We start from the raw sequence: 23872 nt of genomic DNA on the forward strand, positions 1-23872 counted from the left end.
TTGTTATTTTGATCTTTGCTTTTTGTAAAGAGTATATTTCCCAAAAGTCTGATGATTCTTGGTTGTATCTTCATAGTTAAGAGTCAGGCAATAAAAAGCTGATCATAAGCTCTTTATACATTAACAGTACTTATCAACCAGTGGGCTTACAAGTGGGGTAAACAGACTGGGACATGGCTATGAAACTGGGGTGCTGCAAATTTCAAAATGTACATAATTTTTATATTAGAATGGAAATTTCATGGAGGAATTGTCCAGTCGTCTGCCTAATAAAATATAAGCCTGAATGCCAGTGTTCTGAGAGCTAAATAGGAAGAGGACACTTGGGAGGACAAGAGGGAGCTCCACTTTGGACCCAATCTCTGAAGTGCCTAGCACCTACCCTTCCAAGGTTCTGCAGTACAAATTGGCTTTTTCTTACAGGGCTCTCCCATGATGGAAGGTAGGGCTCAGCTTTTCCACTCTGCTAAATTCGTTACCATTTGTCCATCGGTAACTTTTTCTTCTTCCAAATTTTGTTGCTACTCTCATCCACTATTTCTACTTTTCTATTTTCTTTGTCTTTTGGAGTTTATATATTTTATGTCTTTAGTCTCATTTTAGTGGGGCTGTTAGAAAGGGAAAGAATTAACTGTGTCTTCAGCCTGTCATTTTTAACTAGTTTATAAATGAATTTACATATTTTGGAACAAATTATCAAAATGACCTCAATTTGTACCAATTTATACTCTCCTCCAGTAGTATCAGTGCTTTGGTCACCACTGAATATTATTACTTTTCATAACTTTGCTAATCTAAGAGATAAAAAAAATGGTACTTTCTGGGTGAAATAAACAATTCTTAGATCATTAATGAACACCAACATGTTTTTATCACTTTATTAGCCATTTTTGTATTTCAACTTTTGAGCTATGTGTGTGAAGGTTCTTTGTGTAAGTTCATTGGGGTGTTCAATTTTTTTCCTTATCTCTCTGTAAAAGTTCTCTATGTACAAGGATATAAATTCTGTAAGAAAAATATTTCTCCACTTTAGTATCTGCCTTTTCATTTTGATGTAAAAAAATTTTACATTTTTGCAAAGTCAAATATATCAATTTTCCTTTGTAGTTTTTGCTACAATTTTCATGCTTAGAAATCCTTACCCACAAATATTTGCTAGCACACTTTTCTAATGTTTTGCTATTTTTATTTTTCACATTAAGCTATAATCCAGTTGGAATTTATTTTTTCCAAGTGTTTATTTTTATTTCCATGTGTTTATTTTTCCAAGCAAGAATCTAGTATTCCTCCCCCTTTAATAATCAATTGTCTCAGCATCATTTATTGATTAATCCTTTAATTTCCCACTGACCTCTGATGTACCTTAATCATTTATATAAACCATATACATATTAGGGTTTTTAGATTCTCTAAGTAATCTACCTATTCTGCTCATATATGTTCTGCTCATAGATCTGCCTACATTTTTCTATCAGTGTCATCTTCCATACCTAAATAGTACTGGTTTAAATATGTTAATATATGCCAAGGATAGCTAAAATTGATTCTTGATGCAAAGTGAAATAAATATAAAGATATGCCTGACTAGATGAGACTAAAGTGTTATAACAACAGCTAAATTATAAATATATTCATAACTGATCTTTTCATTTTTTTGTACATTTCTAAAACATTTTACTTCAAAGAAAGTTTAAATAACATCTATATTTGAAACTAATATACATTAATAACCACATACATATATCTCTTTTTAAAAGACTTTTCTGTCTGATTATTTTTTAAATCACTGTCATTTTATAATTCAATAAACACAACATGGTGCTAATCAACTTTTAATGTTTACAAATTAAAGTGACATGAACCTACTAATTGTAAAAAAAGAAAAATGTTACCTGCCCCATCTGCAAGTGATTCTTTTTACAAAAAAGAAAAAAATACCAGTTTTCCATAAATATACCAAATTATATTCACAAGTTTCAAATCTTAATTCAAAAGTCAAGCTCTTTTTTTATTAAGTACTTTAATTTTAAAATTTATATCTGTGAAGAAAATGTAAAGTTTACGTATATGGAAAAATCATCCACATCTCTCTATTTCTGTCTCAATAAGACAAATTAGTTCTATACCTCCCTTCCTAGTAAACAGATCTAGAGAAAAAATAATTACCCTTAAAGGGAAATTATCAACACAAACATGCAAAGTTAACCAAACCATTTTCTTTTTATGTATTTTTCTGCTATTTCTGCATAATGTTCTAAGTCCTAAGAACTTAATAAATCTTTAAAGGATTAGTTGTACTTTCATATATAATGTCCCTTATATCAATAATTGCAATTTAGGCCGGGCGCGGTGGCTCACGCCTGTAATCTTAGCACTCTGGGAGGCCGAGGCGGGTGGATCGCTGGAGGTCAGGAGTTCGAGACCAGCCTGAGCAAGAGCGAGACCCCGTCTCTACTAAAAATAGAAAGAAATTATATGGACAACTAAAATATATATATACAAAAAAAATTAGCCGGGCATGGTGGCGCATGCCTGTAGTCCCAGCTACTCGGGAGGCTGAGGCGGTAGGATCACTTTAAGCCCAGGAGTTTGAGGTTGCTGTGAGCTAGGCTGACACCACGGCACTCACTCTAGCCCGGGCAACAGAGTGAGACTCTGTCTAAAAAAAAAAAAAATAATTGCAATTTATATTTCTCATGATTTGTACTTTTAAACTTTGCTACAGGACCACTAGATTGCCTAAATAGTTAATATAATGGATGCTACAATTTGCATACCTTTTCAGAAATGTTTAATAAATTCTATCATTGTTGGTTACGAAAGGAATCTGAGTATCATCATCAGGTTTGTCAATAAGCTCTTGGTGACCTTCTTTAGAGATCCCTTAACTATCTTTGCTTCTCAATCAGTGTATGTCAAAAAAGCCTAAATTCAACAATCAACAGTCATCATACTTATCCAGTGTCTACTATGCATTAAACACTCTATTTAGTTAACTGTTCAACAAAAATACTAATAAAATTCACCACCATTTGGGAAGGATTCTATCACCTTGACTTACTAGAATGAAATAGAAGGAAATATGGAGGGAAATGAGAAGAAAGAAAAGTGAGAGTCAGAAGACAGAAGAGAGGGGAAGATAAAGAAGGAATGACAGCAAATGACGAGCTGATCTCTCCCATTACCTACTTTGTTCTCTTCCTCTAACTTTGCCAGAGCTATGCAACCATGTGTGGAGAGATGATGTATCAAGTATTAACATATGTGCTGTGCACACCAGCCATCTCAGTGGTTACCAGAATAGATGCCAATCTAAAACCATACGATGTAACAATATATCTCAGTCAGGAAGACTTTGAATCTCTTAGTGCCATGAAGCCGTGTCAACTATACGCTATCACCTGAGCTGTGATTCCATCATCCCAGGAAGAAGCAGAAGAGGGAGAAAACCCTGGGTGAGAGTGACTTTATCTAAAAGTGACTATATTAAATTTTCTGCTCTCAGGAGGGAAAGGAAAGAAGGTTAGTTGGTAAGAAAATAAATCCAATTTAAAAAAAATAAAGAAAAGCATGCATTTGCTCTATTGCATTGTGGCTTCTGAAAATCATACATACTGTATCAAGTATGCTGAGGGGCATTCACATTGTTTCCAGTTTGTTGTGCCCACAGGAAGGCTGCTATAAGTATCACTGTACTGAGATACTTACATATTAGTACTTTTATTTATACATTAGAATCATGGGCTAGATTCTCATGAGTAGAACCATTGTGTCAAAGAGTATGTATATAGACACTCTTCTACTTATGATGGGGTCCCTACAAACCCATTGTAAACTGAAAATATCACAAGCCAAAAATGCACTTAATACATCTAACCTATCAAACATCATTGCTTTGCCTAGTATACCTTAAATATGCTTAGAACATTTATGTTAGCCTACAGTTGGACAAAATCATCTAACGCAAAGCCTAATTTATAATAAAGTGTGGAATATCTCATGTAATTTATTGAATACTGTCCATTACATCGAAATTGCTACCATTTCACACCATAGTGAAGCTGAAAAATTTTAAGTCGAACCATTATAAGTCACAGAGCATCTGTATATTAAATGTGAAGAGATGTTGCCAGTTGGCCTTCTAAAAAGGTAGGAATAATTCACATATCTGCCAACAATGTACACAAGCACTTTTTTCCTAGTATCTCTGTCAGAAATGGGTGGTTTTAATTTTTAAAATATATTTATTGAGATAAAATTACATACCACAAAATTCACCCTTTTAAAGTGTATAATTCAATGATTTTAGAATATTCACAGAACTATGCAATGATTACCACTAAGTTTAGAACATTTTCATCACTCCAAAAAAAGAAACCCTGTACCATCAGCAGTCAGTCCCCATTCCCCTACCTCATCCCAGACCTCGACAACCATTAATCTATTTTCTAGATTTGGCTATTCTGGACATTTCATATAAATGGAACCATACAATATGTGGTTTTTTGTGATTGGCTTCTTTCAGTTAACATAATGGTTTCAAGGTTCATGCATATTGTAGCATATATCTGTACTTCATTCCCTTTTACTGCTGAAGAATATTCTCTATATGGATATATTAAAACTATATTTTCCTAATCCATTTACCAGTTGATGGACATTTGGGTTGTTTCCACTTTTTGGCCATTAAAAATAATGCTGCAATGAACAACAAGTTTTTGTGTAGATGCATGTTTTTGTTTCTCTTGGGTATATACCTAGGTTGGAATACTGGGTTATATGGTAACTTTTTTAACCTTTTGAGAAACTGCCAAACTGTTTTTCAAAGTATGATATATGTCAGTTTGATGAGCATTAAATAATTTCATTGAATTTGTAATGTGTACTTCCTTACTGAGTTTGAAGCTCTTTTCTTTCATTCACTGGCCATTTCAGTTTGTTTTTTCTAAATTGCTTTTCATCTCTTTTGTACTTTTTTCTACTGAGTTATTTTGTTTGCCTTTTATAAACTTCAAAGAGTTCTTTGTACATTATATTATACATATTAGCCAATTTACTGTTATCTTCTTTGTAAATATATTTGTCTTGATTTTAACATTTGTCTTTTAACTTTGTGGTACCTTGTGTCATATAAAATATTCCATTTTTATGGAACTACATATATCTTTGGGGTTTTAGTGTTCATTAAAGTTTTTCCCTACTTTCAGATTACATATGTAGTTGTCTATATGTTGTTCTAAGATTTTTAGCTACTTATATATTTTACATTAAATCTTTAACCTATACAAAATTTATTTTGTTCATAACATGAAATAGAGGTTTAACTGCTTTCCTACTGAAATAAAATATCATCTTTATCATATATTAAATTATCAAATATAAAATTTTTGAGATTTTCCAAGATTCTAATGCTTTTTGAGCTACAGGTCAGGACTACCTGTTGCTTATAAAATCAATTCAGTAGGACCTGCTTGGCATTTTAAAAAATACAAAATAGAATAGAAAAAGAAAATAAAGTATATAATGTAATAAGGGTACATGAGTCTTGAAAACTTCTATTTCTGCCTTATAATACACACATATATACAGCAAGGATCATTATGTATGTAAAAGGTATGTCTTATTATGAATTAGAATCCAGTAAATTTGAAATCCACTCCCCCATTGTGTTCCATTGATCCATTCGTCTATTCCTCTGTCCACACCATATTCACCTGCTTATAGTTGCTTTAGGCTAATGTTCTGATATTTAGTAAAGCAAGTACTTCTCTTACATACTTTCTTTGGTTATTCTTGGACACTTGCTCTTCCATATAAATCATATAGTTATTTTTTCCTAACCTTAAAAAAAAAAAAAAAAACTTGTTTCCATTGTAATTAGAATTGCTAATTTGGGAGAAATTATACTTTTATCACATTGTTTCTCCCTGTCTACCATCAAGTAATTTGGTATGTCTTTCTGTTTCTGAAACATGGTACATTTGCATGATTCTTATTATATTGGTCCTATGGTTTACTTGTTAAATTTAATTATAATTATTTTATAGTTCTTTTCATTGTTGGAAAGAAAATTTTTCTCATTACCATTTCTGTGTGCTTATTGCAAATATAGAGAAGCTATCAATTTTATTTAGCTTATGTCTGGCTCTTTCACCAGATTCTCTTATTAATTTTATTGTTTATAACTTGAGTCTACAATCATATTTGCTAGGACTGCTAGAAAAATGGTAAATAATTTGACTGTAGAAAATGGCAATAGTGAGAATCCTAACTAGCTCCTGATTATAAAACGCAGTTTAAATATCATACACAAGAAATGAATTACTCAAATGACTGGGCCTCATTCCTCTTTCTTGTAATTCTCAAATTTCTCTTCATATTTTGGCCTCTGCCCCTCCTCCCCCTCCAAAAGCCTCCATCTCTCCTGCAGCTTCTAAATTGTACTACCAGTGAGAGTCCCTGGCTTCTGATGACTGGGTGGTAGGGATGAGATGTGGTTCTATGTTTCAAGGTGCCATTAAAAATACATATCTATCCATTCAGATATATGCACACATGGTACAAGGCAAGATGCTGAAAGAAATATTAAGAAATCAAGAATGTCCAGAAAGATAATCAAAAAGGACATATAAAACATGTAAATAAATAACTTTATTTTAAATAAAAATGACATATGCTCCAAAAGAGGTATAGGTAAACCATAATGCAAGAATACTTCTCATAAAAATAGTTACAGGTGGAGGTTATTAATATATACTACACTAATGCTATAATTTAGATATAGATCAAAAAGATTTTATGGAGTTGGCTGAACCTAATTATTACACACATTACTATTCTCTTAGCGAAAAAGTTGATTTCAAATAATCCACTTATCAGTGAACCTCTGGCAACATAACACATATGTTTAGAGACCATTTGGACAGGCCAAGAGTAACAGTACCTAAGTTGTAGTACTATCAAAAAAGGGAAAGAAAAGGAATAGATGAAGAGACTAGTATTAACAATGACCTTTCCTGACTACTGTTTAACTGAAAACAATTAATTTTATTCAATAAAAATGAAAATAAAATAAATTCCTATCATGCAAAATTTCTTAAAGATAGAAATTTAGTAAAATCAGGTAATACTGAATTTTAATTTAATGTTTACAGCTCAGTATTGAAATTAATACAGCCTTTTATAGTGCCAAAAAAATTACAGTCTAAAATTTTCACCAGGGTCAAAAATTTTCATCTTTGAATTCACGCAGTGTATAATAGCAAAACACAGATGTTACATAAACTAGGTAGTTTATTGGTTCATTCATGCTATAAAAGTATTACTGACATTTCATCTGGTCAACCATCTTATAGGTTAATTCTTGTTTCCTCTTTCTGATTTTATTCTAGGTGAACTCTTCTGGGCAGATTCTATTTACCTATTCTGAGCAAACCACAAACTGTTTCATTGCTCACTCTTACTGTTAAGAACATATTGACTTGCTGCCTGCTCTGCTGTTTAATTCATTTATGCTGAGAGTCAGGCATGAAGACAGAATTTTAAATGTGACATTTGCAGACTGTTAGGTCATTTAAGCTCTGACAACACTAGGGAATTCCTGACATATAAACTGGACCTGATTACCAAGCACAGATGAGCTTCCCAAAGGAGCAAATTTCTGACCATTTTTTGTAGTTTCTCACAGAATTTTAATACTAAATTTTAATGTCAATGAAAAAATATATATAGCTAACATTTTAAAGTAAAAGCCTCTGTTTCTTTTAGTAAAGCTCAAACTGGCACTTCTAATCAACATATATGAGCTAAATAAAAATTCTTTTGATTGAAAAAGACATGAAAAGACTCACAATAACAATTAACATTCATAACATTTCTGAGGAACTCTGCCATTTAAGGGCTTTTAAAATTTCCTATAATCTGTAAGGTCCTGAAAAATCTGTTGGGTCTAAAGGCTGTAACTCTAGTCAACAGACCATTTAAAATTATTAGATTCTGGCCCAGCAGGGCAGAGGTTATATGCTGTCAAAATTGCAGTACAAAGTCTAAGCTTAAATACATGTAACACTGTCTTCTCTAAGATTGTAGTTATGCAGAAGGGATGATAGAGTCATTATAATTGGAAATTAACAAATTGCCCACATGACATGTAGAATTATACTTCATAAGAGCTGATAATGGGGTGGGGTGGAGGATACAGGGCAAGATTTTTTCTTTTTAGCTACTCCAAAAAAAATTATACCATATGATATTTTTTCAGCTCTTTTTTCTTGTCACTTATAACAAGTACTATATACAATGATTCAAAATCAAAGTTTTCTGAAATTAAGTTTTGTTGTTAAGTAATGCACAAAAGATAAATCTGATTTTATCCTGTATTTTACATAAGGAAGATTTCTAGTGTTACATAGCAAGTAGCCTTTTAATATTGTGCTTTGAATGAGACTTTCAACTGTAATAGGTGTAGTCTAAATAGGGACAGACGGCCTGGAATGCCTTTCAGCTATAGCACATTGATTCTGAAAACCCTAACAAAAGCAATTACTTTTCAGATATTAAAAATCTTGTTTCTTTCAAAAGAATAAAATGGAAAACAAACCTGGTGTATTATCTGAGCTACAGGAAGTTGTTCAGCATATTTCAGAGGTTCCATTAGTTCCTCATCCATCTGATCTTCCTTATAGCTGGAAAAAAGAATTAAAAAACACAGAGCTAAGGCAAATACTATTTTTAAATATGAGAAATGTTTAAATATGCCAAATATATTAAAACATATATTTAGTGTAAGTTTTCAAAATAATCAGTATTTATCAATAATCTTTGAAAAGCTATCTAATGAAAATTTTTAAATGACATGACTATAAATATATTCATACTGCATTAAATTACTATGTAATAAGGTTAGTTAACATCACCCAATGTTCTCAGATCCTGTCTTTCTCTGAGACTTAAAATGTTTCCGAACTCTCCGTTCATAGAGAGTGCTTTTTATCATAGCATTTAAAGGTCTTCAAATGGCTCCAACCACATTCAAGCCTCATCTCTAGCAACCCTTTCTCTATGGGGCAGTCTATTGTTTCAGCCACACACAACTACTGGCCACCCCCTAGTGGGCCTTGCACCTCTGGGACTCTCTTATGTTCCCCATGCTGTTGTATCTGTTTGGACCAACCACCAATTCTCTTCTTTGTTTATTTTTCTTTTAAATATATTAATTTGTTTATATCCATCTATGTATATTTTTTTATATCCTTGGATATAAAAACCATGTCTTATTCTTCTTTGTATATCTATTAAATAATATTTACATACAATAAAGACTCAAATGTTTGTTGAGTGAATATAGGAATAAAATGAAAAAAATTCGGAAAGGTTATTTTATATGGAAAATTGTTTTTAATATTTACATTTACAATGAGATGCAAAGTTGACATAATGCACACCTAATACAAAATAAAATAGTAACTTCAGAAAAAAGAATTAAAAATACAATCTTCTCAAATTAAGAAAATTGGATAAAATGTTTTTTTAAAATTATTGATCCTTTCAGAAATAGCAAATAAACATTAGATTTCAAGATAATAAGACCTGAAGATATTTAAACTCCCTTTTCCCTTTTTTCTGTAAATTATACATCATCTTATCAACTTAAAAAATTAAATTTTAAAAACCTAAACTTTGAATTATCTTGAAAAATAAATGGAAAAAGACTGACTAAGTCTCTAGGTTGCAGTTATGCAATATGATGAGAACTTTGAAATCTTTTTCCAAGAGAAAGGTGGATGTACAAATGAAGACAAAATTTTGTATATGATTTAGAAGCATCCACAATATCTTATCTAGGTAAAAGTTTGTAGATACCTTGCAGAATTAGCATAAAAATAGTTAATTTGTGGGAACTTTGAAGAGTCTCACTAATGATAAAAAAAAAAGTTTCAAAATACTATGTTTCATAAAGACAGACAGTAGAATGGTGGTTGCCAGGGGCTGGGGGAGGGAACAATGCAGAGTTATTGTTTAATAGGTAAAGTTTCAGTTCACAAGGGGAAAAAATTTCTGGAAATGGATGGGGGTGATAGTTACATGATAATGTAAATATTTAATGCCACTGAACTATATACTTAAAAATAGTTAAAATGGTAAACTTCATGTTGTGTATTTGTTATGGGCTGAATTGAGCACCCCCACATACCCCTCAAAATTCACATTTTGAAGCCCTTAACTCCTAGTACCTCAGAATAGGATTATATTTGTAGATAGGGTCTTTAAAATGGTAATTAGGTTAAATGAGATCATTAGATTTGGCCCTAGTCAAACATGACTAGTAGCCTTATAAGAAGAGATTAGGACACAGAGACAAAGTAAAGGCCACATGGAGACATCGGAGGGAAATAGCCACCTACAAGTCAAGGAGGGAGGCCTTAGAAGAAATCAATCCTGCCAACATCTTCTAGCCTCCAGACCGTGAGGAATACATTTCTGTTGTTTAAGCCACCCAGTCTGTGGTACTTTGTAATGGCAGCCCTAGCAAACTAATAAGGTATATTTTTACTTCAATTAAAACTAAACTAAAATAAATATTCATTGACCAAAAAAACCCACATTGCTTTAAAATATTTTACAATGTATATTTAAAATGTCTATCTACATTATGTATAAAAATCACATATAAAGGAACAAAATAAAAAAACAGACAACTGGACATCAAATTTTAGAACTCTGGTGTTTTGACTTTCAAGAAAGTGAAAAAACAATGTACAAAATGGGAGAAATATTTGCAAATCATATATCTGAAAAGGGACTTATATCAAAAGTATATAAATATTATAACTCAATATAGGTTTTCCTCCAGGAAAAATTCTTAAATGAAAGGACCTTCTGAAAGGACATTCTTAAGTGAAAGTGACATAGTTTTATTTCTTCTTTACTGTGGTCTACAATGGGGAGAATATAGTGACTATTCATGCAATTTGGTGCCACTACCTTTATTTCTGCTAAGGCACCAGCAGTTTCAATAAGTATCTGCTGAAAATAGCAAAGATTAGATGATTGACAGTAATTCTAAGAGTATACAGAAATATGAAAAAGTAATTCTTAGTTGGTTATTCCAAAGATCTAAAGTAATGATGTATAAGATGTAATACATTTTACTCACAAAATGTCTTTTGGTCAATATAAAAGATATATTTCTTTAGGTATGCAACAATATGTGAAATTTGGCAATTTGTTTTGAGTAAATTTTTAAAATGCCAAGTAGTTGTTATGAAAAATTCCAAATACAGTTCTATATTTTTTATATTATTTTTTGCTGGCCCATTTGAAAGTAAGTTGCAGATATCATGACAGTTCACATCTAAAAATTTCAGGATTTATCAACAAAGGGTATGTTTGAAAATTTTCTTAACTGTAGCATTTTTTCAAAGTCATTCAAAACATAACTCACAAGTAATCTTGGGTATCACTATGGACATAAAAGTTTTTTCCTTATTCAATGTTTCACTATCAGTTAAAATGATTACTCATTTTTAATTTCCTAAAAATGTTTGTCCACTGTTTTCTTGCTTCATGTTGCTATCAAGAAGCGTGATACCAAGTTGATTTCCTTTCCATTTTAAATGTATTTTTCATTTTAAAATTACTTATTATTTTTTGGCTTAGAGGTTCAAAGGCCTTTTTTTCCCTTTTATTTTAAGGTCTAACAAACACCCTAATATATCTTAAGAGTTGGCTGTTCTAAATCAATTGTTCCAGGTACACAGGAGACAGGAGTCCTTTCAATATGGAAATTCAAATCTCATTTTATTTCAAAAAAGGTGTTTAATTCTAATTTAAAATATTATATCTGTTAATTTTCTGTTTGTTTCTTAATTCTAGGTGTTGAACTAAATATGTAGGATCTTCTCTATCACTTTCTTTTTATCTCTCTTATTTCAGTTTCATTCTCTTGACTCTTTCATTTCTATTCTTTGTGTCTCTTACTGAACTTCTGGAATACCTATCTTCCTTTGGGTACCTTGTAATTCACTTTTCATTTCCAAGATGAGTTTTGTGTTTTTTCATCATTTTCTTTTAAGAGTTCAGTCAGCTGCTGTTTCACACTTCTTCCTGTTGTTTTTCCATTTCAACTGTGAGTTTTTGCATGTCTGACTTATGATGTCCTTTCATAATGCAATTGCTTGTTTAGTATAGGTTATTCATGTTCCAGTGTTGCATTTCAGACTTCCTCTGTTTTGTGGTTTTCTTTTATTCCTTTCCTTTCTTTTTATTTTTGCTTCCATTCTTTGTGTGTATTTGTATAATTTACTGAGAAGGTTTGATTTTAATTTTCTGTTTTATACTCATGGTGACTTTGTACAGATGCTGGCTTCTTTCTCTGCTGAGGATTATTTGCATTGGCTTTTTCAGGATCAGCAATAGCAAGTTATCTTGTGATGGAGGGAGAAAGACAAGTTGGCTTATTAGGTTTCTCAGTTCAAGAGCACCCTCTTCTGTGGCTACTCTGAAGTGTAGTTTCTTTAATAAATGGTACTTTTTGTGGCAGTAGGGGGACAGAATTTGTCTTTAAAAAAAAAAAAAATGCTATCTTGTTTCCATAGTGCTCTTGTCTTCAGCTGCTTTCTTTGCTTTCACTACCAAGACTCCAAGGGACACCTCACTCTCACTGCACCTCTTGCATTCTGTATCCCAGAATTAGTACTTTCCCAAGACTGTCACCTACGGTCACCCATACCTTTCTAAGCTCCATCTTTCAAATCATCAATAGGCAGAGCTCTGATCAACCATAGTCCATACTTACAGCAGAATTCAGACAGAAAGAACTACAAATGTTCATTTCAATTTACATGTGGCTGCCATTCTAAGGTAACCTAGAATTTTTCTCTTAAAAAATAATAAAATCCTCTTTCTTAAAGTCATCCTAGTATTCCTTTTATTTAACATTTTGAGTCCTTTCAGGGACACCCCTAAAAGAATATATTTTTTTCCATTATCTCTTTCCAAGGTCCTTCACTAAGAAGATCTATTTAAATAATTTAATTAGAGAGTAATTTCTGCATGGAAAAAAAAAATCTGTGTATTCCTTATTTTACTGTACTATTTTTTAACAGAATTTTTTGTAGAAAACAATAAATGGAATATGTTTACTCTATGAAAGGATTTTGGATCTAATACATTAATGGTACCATCTCAAATGAAAAGGCAATTAAAATGCTGTCCAAATCTTCTTCATAAATAAAATACTGCTGGCAAATTATGAAGCACATGAGTTTAGTTTTTACAATCCCCTGTGTTTTGTATGTCCTTTTTCTCTTTTACAGATGTCCAGTACCTCAAAAATCTTTTTCCTCTGTGCTATCCAAGCCATCCTGAAATAATACTGTATAATTATTTACTGTGCCTATACATAAGGTTATCTCTGATTCCAATAAAGTTTTTCTTCTATAATACCATATTGAGATCAGATTATTTGTGTATAAAATGACATAGTTTACTGTGGGCTGAAGGCCAAAGCATGTCTCCAAACACTAGATAACCCACTCCCTGAAAAGGACAGGAAAGCAGAGACATTGTGCTATGGTAGATACAAACTAAACTTTAAGAATACCAATGAATAATTCAAGACACATCATCTAGAGTAATCCAAAATCATTAGGAAAAAATTCTCTAAACATACCAAAAACAGGGAGGTAGCTCCATAGTTAGTATAACCTCTTGAACATGATAGCGTAAAAGAATTACTTGAAACTAAAAGGATATATAAAAGAGAAATCAAATTAATTTCTTATTTCAACCTTTGAAAAAAAGGTTGAAAAAGTTTTTAGTAAAAGAATTTTTACTCCTTAACTGCATTTTTTAAAATTTTCAAGTAGTCAGTCATATAATTGATAACACATGTTGTGCAAGATATAAGGACACATCTGAAAATTTAAAGATGCTCTAAGCGAGAAAAGAACTCAAGTTTATTGGTCAATAGCGACAAACATAAAACACTATTACAAATCCAGAAAGGTCTCAAGAGTCACTAGAGATTATTTTTGTGAAAACAAGCTATATAGCAATGAGGAAACAATCTAATGCATCATCTCCCTTGAAATAAGATCCCCCTCTGAAACTCCCTGCATCACTGTTTTTCTATTATAATTAAAAAACTTGTGATAGCAGATATGAAAACATAACTTGGTTATAACCTACTTTAAAGCAGCACATGGAAGATGGTGAACCAGGAGAAAGAGATGTAATATGAGGTAGAGAATAGAAAGTTAACTCTCAAGAGAACTAAGGTTACACTAATTTATGGCCCAACTGTTGAAATGTATCTTATTTACTGTCAGTTTGCAATATAGTATAAAAAATGCACATACCAGTTAAAAAAAAATACTTCCCAAGTAACTCAGTAAAGCTCATGTAATAAAATCACAGAAAAGCAGACTCCAGTCCTCATTTGAAACTACAGAAGTAACCTCTTGTCTGGTAGAAGCCGTAGTCACACAACCAGCTAACTTCAATGCATAAGGAAGCTACCCATGTACAGTCAAGGCAATTCTAAAACAGTAGTATGTGTTGGGGGAGGAGGGGTGTCATACCCTCTCTTTGGGGGTGTTATAATATGTTGCACATTTATTTATATATTATGAACCAATATCACATTATTTCAATCACTAGAGGTTTAACATAGAAAGTCCTGGTGTCAGAGTAAATGCCTCTCTACCAACACTGCCCATAAGCCCTAGTCATCTACATGGCTTTAGCTATTTTTGTTCCTTTACTAGTACACATGAATTTGGTAACTAGCATATTAAGTTCCATGAAAAATCCTGGAAGGGCAGAATACAGTAATGGATAAGACAGCATTTCTGGAGTCAGCTTGCACCTCCACTTATTAGTTGTATGACAAGACACAAACCTCTCTGCATCTGTAGTCATATATAAAATGACTACATACCTCACAGTTGTTTTGAGGATTAAATAAGCTAATATAATAAATTCAAAGTGCTTGGAATAGTGCTGGGCATTTATTAAATAATGGAAATTTAAGAGAAATAGCATTGTAGTTATTTACATATAATCTGAATGAAGTTATATGATAATAATTTGTTCTTCTCATCCCTGAACATGGTTTACCTCTCATTTATTTTGGTGTTCCTTTATGATATATAATTAATCTTATAATTGTCTTCATAAAGAACATCTTTTAAGATGCACACCCAGGTGGCTTATAGCTTTTTGTTGCTTATGTTTTCTAACATATATCTACAGATATATGCATATATCTATTTATCTATAAATAGATAACATAGACATACATACTACTGACTTCCATATGATCATCTTTTATCTGGCAATCTTAACTAAACTCTCTTATTAAATTTAATAATAGTAGATTCACTTAGATTTCCTATTATAATGTCCATTTTAAAAAAGGGACGATTCTAGTTAGCCCTTTATCGGAAGTGTAGCATGCAAATATTTTCTCTCATTCTGTAGGTTGTCTGTTTGCTCTCATGACAGTTTTCTTGGCTGCGCAGAAGCTTTTTTATTTGATCAGGTCCCATTTGTTTATTTTTGTTATTGATGTGATTGCCTTTGGGGTCTTCCTCATAAATTCTTTGCCTAGGCCAATGTCTATAAGAGTTTTTCCAACATTTTCTTCTGGAATTCTTATAGTTTCACACCTTAGGTTTAAGTCTGTTATCCACCGTGAGTTGATTTTTGTGAGAGGTGAGAGGTACAGATCCTGTTTCAGTCTTCTACATGCGGCTATCCAATTTTCCCAGCACCATTGACTGAATAAGGATTCTTTTCCCCAGAGTATGTTTTTGTCTGCTTTGTCAAAGAATAGATGGCTATATCAGGATGGTTTTATATCTGGGTTCTCAGTTCTGTTCCATTGGTCTACGTCTATGCTCTTGTGCCAGTCCCATACTGTTTCAGTTACTATAGCCTTGTATTATAGCTTGAAGTCTGGTAAATTGATGCCTCCCAATTTGTCCTTTTTGCTTAAGATTGCTTTTGCTATATAGGGTCTTCTCTGGTTCCACATGAAGCATAGAATTATTTTTTCTAGATTTGTGAAAAATGATGTTGGTATTTTAACAGGGATTGCACTGAATCTGTAAATCACTTTGGGTAGTATAGACATTTTAACAACATTGATTCTGTCGACCCATGATCATGGTATGGTTTTCCACATGTTTACATCCTCTGCTATATCCTTCCTCAGTGTTTTGTAGTCTCCCTGTAGAGGTCTTTCACCTCCTTAGTTAAATATATTCCTAGGTATTTCATTCTTTTTTGTTGCTGTTGTGAAGAGTATTGAGTCTTTGATTTGGTTCTCAGTTTGACTGTTGTTGGTGTGTACAAATGCTCCTGATTTCTGTACATTGATTTTGTAACCTGAGACTTTGCTGAATTTATTTATCAATTCCAGTAGTCTCATGGCATAATCTTTGAGGTTTTCTAGATATAAGATCATATCATTAGCAAAGAGAGATAGTCTGACCTCTTCTTCCCCCATTTAGATACCCTTAACTTCCTTCTCTTGACTGACTGCTCTGGCTAGGACTTCCAGTACTATGTTGAATAGAAGTGGTGATAGAGGGCAACCTTGTCTGGTTCCAGTTCTAAGTGGAAATGCTTTCAATTTTTCCCCATTCAGTTTGATTTTGGCTGTGGGCTTGTCATGTATGGCTTCTATCGTTTTTAGGTAAGTCCGGTCTGTGCCTATTTTGGTAAGCATTCTTATCATAAAAGGGTGCTGAATTTTGTTGAATAATAGGAACACTCATACACTGCTGGTGGGACTGCAAACTAGTACAACCTCTGTGGAAAGTAATATGGAGATACCTCAAAGAGCTAAAAGTAGAACTACCATTTGATCCAGCAATCCCATTACTGGGCACCTACCCAAAGGAAAAAAAGACATTCTATAAAAAAGACATCTGCACTAGAATGTTTATAGCAGCACAATTCACAATTGCAAAGATGTGGAAACAACACAAGTACCCATCAATCCATGAGTGGATTAATAAAATGTGATATATGTATACCATGGCATTCTACTCAGTTGCAAAAAACAATGGTGACCTAGCACCTCTTGTATTATCCTGGATAGAGTTGGAGCCCATTCTACTAAGTGAAGTAACCCAAGAATAGAAAAACAAGCACCACATGTACTCACCATCAAATTGGTATTAACTGATCAACACTTAAGTGCACATATAGTAGTAACATTCATCGGGTGTCGGGCAGATGGGAGAGGGAAGGGAGAATGGGTATATACATATATAATGGGTGCAGTGCGCACCATCTCAAGGGTGGACACGCTTGAAACTATGACTCGGGTGGGGCAAAGGCAATGTATGTAACTTAAACATCTGTACCCCTGTAATATGCTGAAATAAAATAAAATAAAATAAAATAAAATAAATTTTTTAAAAGGGAGGAGTTCCTGATCCTTATACCTCCTATTTCTTTCACTTATCTTACTCCATTAGTTGGGATTTCTTGTGCATTGATGAATAGATAGAATTATAACATGTATTCTTATCTTGTCCCTGACTTTCATTGACATGCTCCTATAGTTTCATCCTAGAGTATAAAGTTTGCTGCTAGCTTCAGATACATTCCCTTTATTAAGTTAAGGTAGCTCTCATTTATCTTTAGTTTCTAAGCCATGCTGCCTTTTAAAAAAAATTTACCACTTATTAATTTTATTTAAATGTTTTTTCTGTATCTATTGAAATAATTACAAAATATTTTTCATTTAATGTATTGCTATAATGAAATACATTAATACATTTTCTAATCCTAATTATTCCTACAATTTTAAGATAATTTCTATTTGGTCATGAAGTTTATTTATATATTATTGGATTTGAATTTTATCTAAGATTTGTGACCTTAAATGAGGTTGGCTGTATCTTTTTTTTTCATTCTCTCCTTGTCTAGTTTTGGTTTCAGAATTATACTAGTTCAATTGAATAAGTTAGGTAGCAGGCTTTCTTTTTTTATTTTATTCATATATGTCAGCCCCACGCTTTTGATAAATGTGACATGTAAAAACCATTTAAGCCTACTGTTTTGTTTGCAGTTTGGGAGAAAAAGGCAAATATTTTTTACTTGAAGGCTTGATTTATTTATTTTAATTACTTTTCTCCTAAATTCCTGTAAATATTACTTTAGCCACATCCCAAGTGATTTTTATATTCTTATATTACAGATGTCTCATGTAACTAGCACATTTTTAGTTGTTTTTAATTTAAATTGATCATTTGATTCCCTCAAATAGAGTACTTGGTCCAAGTATATTTAATGTAATAATTGATATAGCTGGCTTTATAACTATTATCTATGTTCTATTTCCCATCTGTTTGAAGTTCCTTTTTCTTTATTCTTTTGAATTAACCAAATATTTTATTGAATTTTTTTGCCTCCATTAATTTATAGACTTATTTTTACCATTATTGTAGCACTGACATTGGACATTATAACACCCAACATTGCCTTGTTAGTCTAATCAAACTGATCAACATTATCATTTCTCCAGTAACAGTAGTATTTTACAACACTTTAATTCCATTTATCCCATCTTTGACATTATTGTCATGAATTTTAATTCTACAAGTATTTTTAAACTCAACAAGAGACAATGTTTTTGTGTGTGTCCCATTAACATTCAATTATTTTAACTGACGTATTTATCTGTTCTGGTAATCATTATTTCTTACTGAATTTTTTTGTTTCCCTTTTATTTTTGGCTGAAGAAGTCCATTTAGTTTCATTTCCGGGGCACTGTAAACAAGTTCTCTCTTTTTTTGGTCTGAAAACATCTTTATTTCACCTTCATTTTTGGAGGATATTTTTGCCGCATATAGAATGATAGGTTAGAAGCTTTCCTCCCTTTGGCACGTTAAATATGTCATTTCATTGTTTTATGGTTTCCATGGTTTATGTCAGTATTAAAGATAATGTGCCTTTTCGTCTATGGTGGGCTTTTAAGATTTTTCTCTTTGTCTATGATTTTTCAGCATTTTGATTATGATGTGTCAAGTTGTGGTTTTCTTTCTATTCATTCTGCTTCGGATGAACAGAGTTAATTAAAATCTATAGTTCGATATATTTCATTCATTTTGGAAAATTTTTGCATGTTATCTCTTTAAATATTGCTCCTTCTTCCCTATTTTCAATCTGTTCTCTAGTTTGGGATGCTGTTTATACACAAGTTGGACTGTTTTTCTGAGTCTAATGTGTCTCTTATTATCTTTTCTGTTTGTTTTCTGTGTTTCAGTATGTTCTATTACATTATCTTCAAGTTCACTAACTCTGTCTTCTTCTGTATCCAATTTGCTGATCAGCCATTCATCGAGTTCTTAATTTCAGATACGATATTTTTCAATTCTAGAATGTTCATTATTTTGGATATACTCATATTCTCTGGTGAAATTCCCCATCTTTTCAAAAGGATATAGAAAATACAGGAATATTTTTCCTATTTTCTTAAACAAACGAAACATAGTTATTTTAAAGTTCTTGTCTGCTAACTCCACGTTCAGGATCACTTCTGAGTTTGCTTCTATATTCTTCTTTTTTTTTTTCCTCTTGATATATGGTCATAGTGCAGTTGTAATTTTTGATTGATGTGTGTGGGACACTGCATACTTAAAAAACATTTTTAAAAGCTACAGACAATGTTATTTTCCACTTGAGAAGGTCCTTGTTTTCCTTTGCTGAGTAGTTAAGAGTGGTGTCCTGGGCACTTTAATTCATTGAGGAACTGAGCTGAATTTAGACCACCTTACAATTTTGACAGGACTCATTCACTACACCTTGAATTTGTCTCTATTCTAATGGTGGAGACCTTGAAGGTTTTCATTTGGAAGCCTGGCAGGTCTTTGTCTCCTCAACACAGAGATACTAAGACTACAGGAAATCCCACTATGCTTTTCAAAGGTCTCTGGCTTAGATTTTTTGCCTGTTGTCCTAAACAGCTTCAGAATTTGGCGCTCCAGCCTCAGTGAACTACCAAAAGCTGTAGTGGTCACTCCGTCCCCATTAGTGACCATTTATCAAAGGCCAAACCAAGAGTTTCAGTCTCTAGCACAGAGCTGTGCAACTTTTTTCTACAAAGGGCCAAAGAATAACCATTTTAGGCTTTCTAGGCCATACACTCTCTGTCACAACTAATCACCTCAGCCACTGTAGCATGAAAGCAGCCACAGACAATATTTAAACGAATGAACATGGCTATTTTCCAATAAAACTTTATGTTAAAAAAACTCAGCAGGCCAAATTTGGCCCATGGGCCAGTCTGCTGACCTCTGCTTTTGCCGCACCCAGAATCAGCAAGTACACCCAACAGAAAAAGTGGCTGGAAATTGTTAGCATCAGTTCACCACAATCTCCAGGCTGTCAACTCTCACCTGGTATGTTCTTAGGGGACTCTCATCCTGAAGATCTTTATCTATTCGGTACTAGAAGACCGGTAAATTCAGCTCTGGCTTTCAGAATTTTTTGCTTAGCAGTTTAGCTTTCCCATAGTTTTAGAATTTGACAAATATTTTGAAAGGGAAATTGGTTATATGATTGAGGCAAACATCTTGAAAAGGAAACTGTTTTTGTGATTGAGTGATAATTCTTTCAGGTTAGCCTGACACAATCACCAAAAATTGTGCTGGTTTCTCTATCCCCCAGCAATGGCCCACTGCATGGACCAAGCCCACCTTCTCAACCTTTGGCCTATTCCCAGAATTGGAAAATTACTACAGGGGAGAAGAGGCTCAGTTCACCTCTGAGAATTTTTCCCAACTTTGGAGTTTTAGCTTCTCAGTCCTCATTGCTTCTGCGTCTCTCTGATATCTTCTAAAATATGATTTTGTCCGGCTTTTCTAATTGTTCTTGGGGAGATCTCATAAGCCTACTGCAAACTATTTTATCCTACTCAGAATCAGAAATTGTATCCCACTACTTCCGATATTTAATATTTTCATTATCACTCAGTTCCGAGTATTCTTATATTTCCACTGATTTTTTATATTATTGTAAGTGTGCTTTTACATTTCCAAACCATACGTGTTTTAAACAATTCTTTTTTGCTATTGATTATAACAATTACATTGTGATTAGAAAAAATATTCCTTAAGATTCCAGCATTTTACAGTTAAGACTTGATTTTTTAGCCTCGTATGGGTCAATATTTGTAAATATTACATTTGGTCTTAAAGAGAATGTTTATTCTCTAATTGTTGATTCTATCAGATTGAGTTTGTTGATTATGTTGCTCATATCTTCAATTTAAAAACTTTTGGGGGGATCTTTTAATGTGATATTGAAATCTTCCATTACAATGGTGAATTTTTTTTTTTTTTTTTTTTTTTAAGAGACAGGGTCTCACTGTGTTGCTGAGGCTAGAGTACAGTAACACAATCATAGCTCACTTCAACTCTGAACTCCTGGGCTTAAACTACCCTGCCACCTCAGCCTCCAGAGTAGCTGAGACCACAGGTACGTGCTACCAGACCCAGCTAATTTTTGGTTTTAATTGTTTTGTAGAGACAGGGTCTGGCTATATTGCCCAGACCAGTCTCAAACTATTGGCCTCAAGCAATCCTCTCACCTCAGCCTCCCAAAGTGCTGGGATTATAGGTGTGAGCCACTGCACCCAGCTTAATGAATTTATCCACCTCTTTTTTAAGTGTGTAAATTTTTGTTTTAAATATTTTGTGGGTATATTACTATGTAACTAACAGTTTAACATGCTTTTCTCTTCCTGATGAGATAAACCTTTACCATTAATTTCCCTGTTCATGCTTGATAATCTTCTTTCCTAAGTCTACTTTGTCTAATATTAATATAACTATATAACCTTTCTTTTGGTTAGTAGTTGTCTGGTAATCCTTTTACTTTCAGCTATTTAATATCATTGTTTTTTTGTCTGTAGTCATATTTCTTTTTATCCTAATATGATGACCTCTATTTTACAACTGTTCAGATTAGTTTATTTAAATTTATTGTGATAAATAACATAATTATAATTATTTCTGCCTTCTCATTTTGTAATTTCTATTTGTCCTGCTTTTTCTATATTTCATCTTTACTCCTTTACTACCTTCTCATTGATTTTCTTAATTCCATTTTTTCTCTTGTACTGTTTCTGATCTTATGTTCTCTATTTCTATTCATTTATTGGTCATTCTCAAAATGTAAACAGCATACTTATCTGTAAAGCTATTAAAATTTACAACCCTTTTCCTAAAACAAAATGAAACTTCAGAATCCTTTAAAAGCAATCACTACCTCTTCAATTACATAACATTGTTATTAAATACATTAATACTTTGATTTATCTTACTTCTCCAAATAATTATCACCACTGTCATCATCATAATTACAAAATATACTCAGTTTTTGCTTAAATTTATTCACAATTTACCAATTTATTAGCCCAGCATTCTTATTTGCATTCAGACCTCCCTTCTGGTTCATTTTCCTTTTTCAAGAAGTACAGCCCTTTAGATGTTATTTAAATAAAGGTGTATTGATACAAAACATTCTCAGCTTTCAGATGTTTAAGAATGTCCCTTTTTTTTCATTCTTTTAATTTAATTTTTATTTATTTATTTAGAGACAAGGTCTTGCTCTATTGTTCATTCTTTAATGGTAGTTTAGCTAGGAAATAAATTATAAGCTGATAGTTATTTTCTCTCAGTATGTTATTGATATTACTCTAGTATCTTTTTGTTTCCACTGTTGCTATTAAGATGTTTGCTGTCAACATAATTGTTATCCCATTGTAGATACTATTTTTCTCTTTGGCTCATTTTTAAATCCCTTCTTTGTTTTGGGGGTTCTAAAATGTCAGCATGAAGTGTAAACTCTGTGTGTTTATTGTGCTTTGGATTCGTTGAACTACCTTCAAAATGCAAAAGTATAATCCACTATCTCTTTGAATGCCTTTTGCTCATTCTATATTTTCTTTTCTCTGGAACTCTAATCAGACATAGTCAACAGTTTTCAATATTACCTTCATGCCTCACAGCCTGTCTTACCTACTTTCCATCCCTTTGTCTATATTTCACATATATTTCACATTCATATTTCAGATCATCTTCCATCTTCCTAATCCTCCTTTCAATTGTGCCTGTTCTGACAAAAATAGCTAAAATCTTTTACTCCTTCCTGTATCTACCCATACTTTTTGTGATGTGACTTTGTAGCTCTTTCCAACAAAAGCTATCATCTATTTCTCTAGCCCTCAAATTTGGGTTGGCTTTGTTTTCCCTCTGTAAAACAGAATGTAACAAATATAACAGTGCTTCCGTTCCCAATCTAGGCCACAAGAGGTCCTGCCAACTTTTGGGACCCTTACCTCTGCCATATGAACTTGCCCAAGATAATTTCCTGGAGGATAAGGGACCACATGCAAGCTGATTCAACATCAAAAGCCCCAGAAATATGAGATAGTCTAGCCAAGATCAGAAGCCATACACTCACCCAAGAGATGACCACATATTCTGAGAAAGCCCAACATAAACTAGAAGAAACCATGCAGCTGAGCCCACCCTAAACTGTTGACTCTCAAAATCATAAGCTAAATATATGGTTATTATTTAAAGACATTAAGTTTTGGAATGGCTCGTTATGTGTTAATAGCTAGATAATTCATCTATTATTTAACCTATTCGTTAAATTTTAATTTGATTAATTGTGTTGTTCAAATATAGAAGTTCTATTTTAGTCTATTTCAAATATGCCTCATCATTTTTTTAATCATCTTGTAATCCTTCTGCATGTCTTCTTCTCCTTTATTTTTTAAAGCAATTTAAATAGTCATTTCATGTTTCGTATCTGATAATTCAAATATCTAATGTTCTTACAG

General features: G+C 32.6%; 1 protein-coding gene across 1 annotated transcript in view; it reads right to left on the reverse strand.

The window, feature by feature from the left end:
* The window catches only part of PIGK (phosphatidylinositol glycan anchor biosynthesis class K), a 109632-nt gene that overhangs the window by 22499 nt on the left and 63261 nt on the right, over positions 1-23872 (reverse strand). Inside the window, exon 10 of the mRNA XM_069478101.1 lies at positions 8600-8684. Within this exon, the coding sequence (XP_069334202.1) occupies positions 8600-8684 (85 nt within the window). The remainder of the gene's footprint in view (positions 1-8599; positions 8685-23872) is intronic.

This window comes from Eulemur rufifrons, chromosome 8 (assembly GCF_041146395.1).
Source record: "Eulemur rufifrons isolate Redbay chromosome 8, OSU_ERuf_1, whole genome shotgun sequence".
In the NCBI taxonomy this organism is placed as follows: Eukaryota; Metazoa; Chordata; class Mammalia; order Primates; family Lemuridae; genus Eulemur; species Eulemur rufifrons.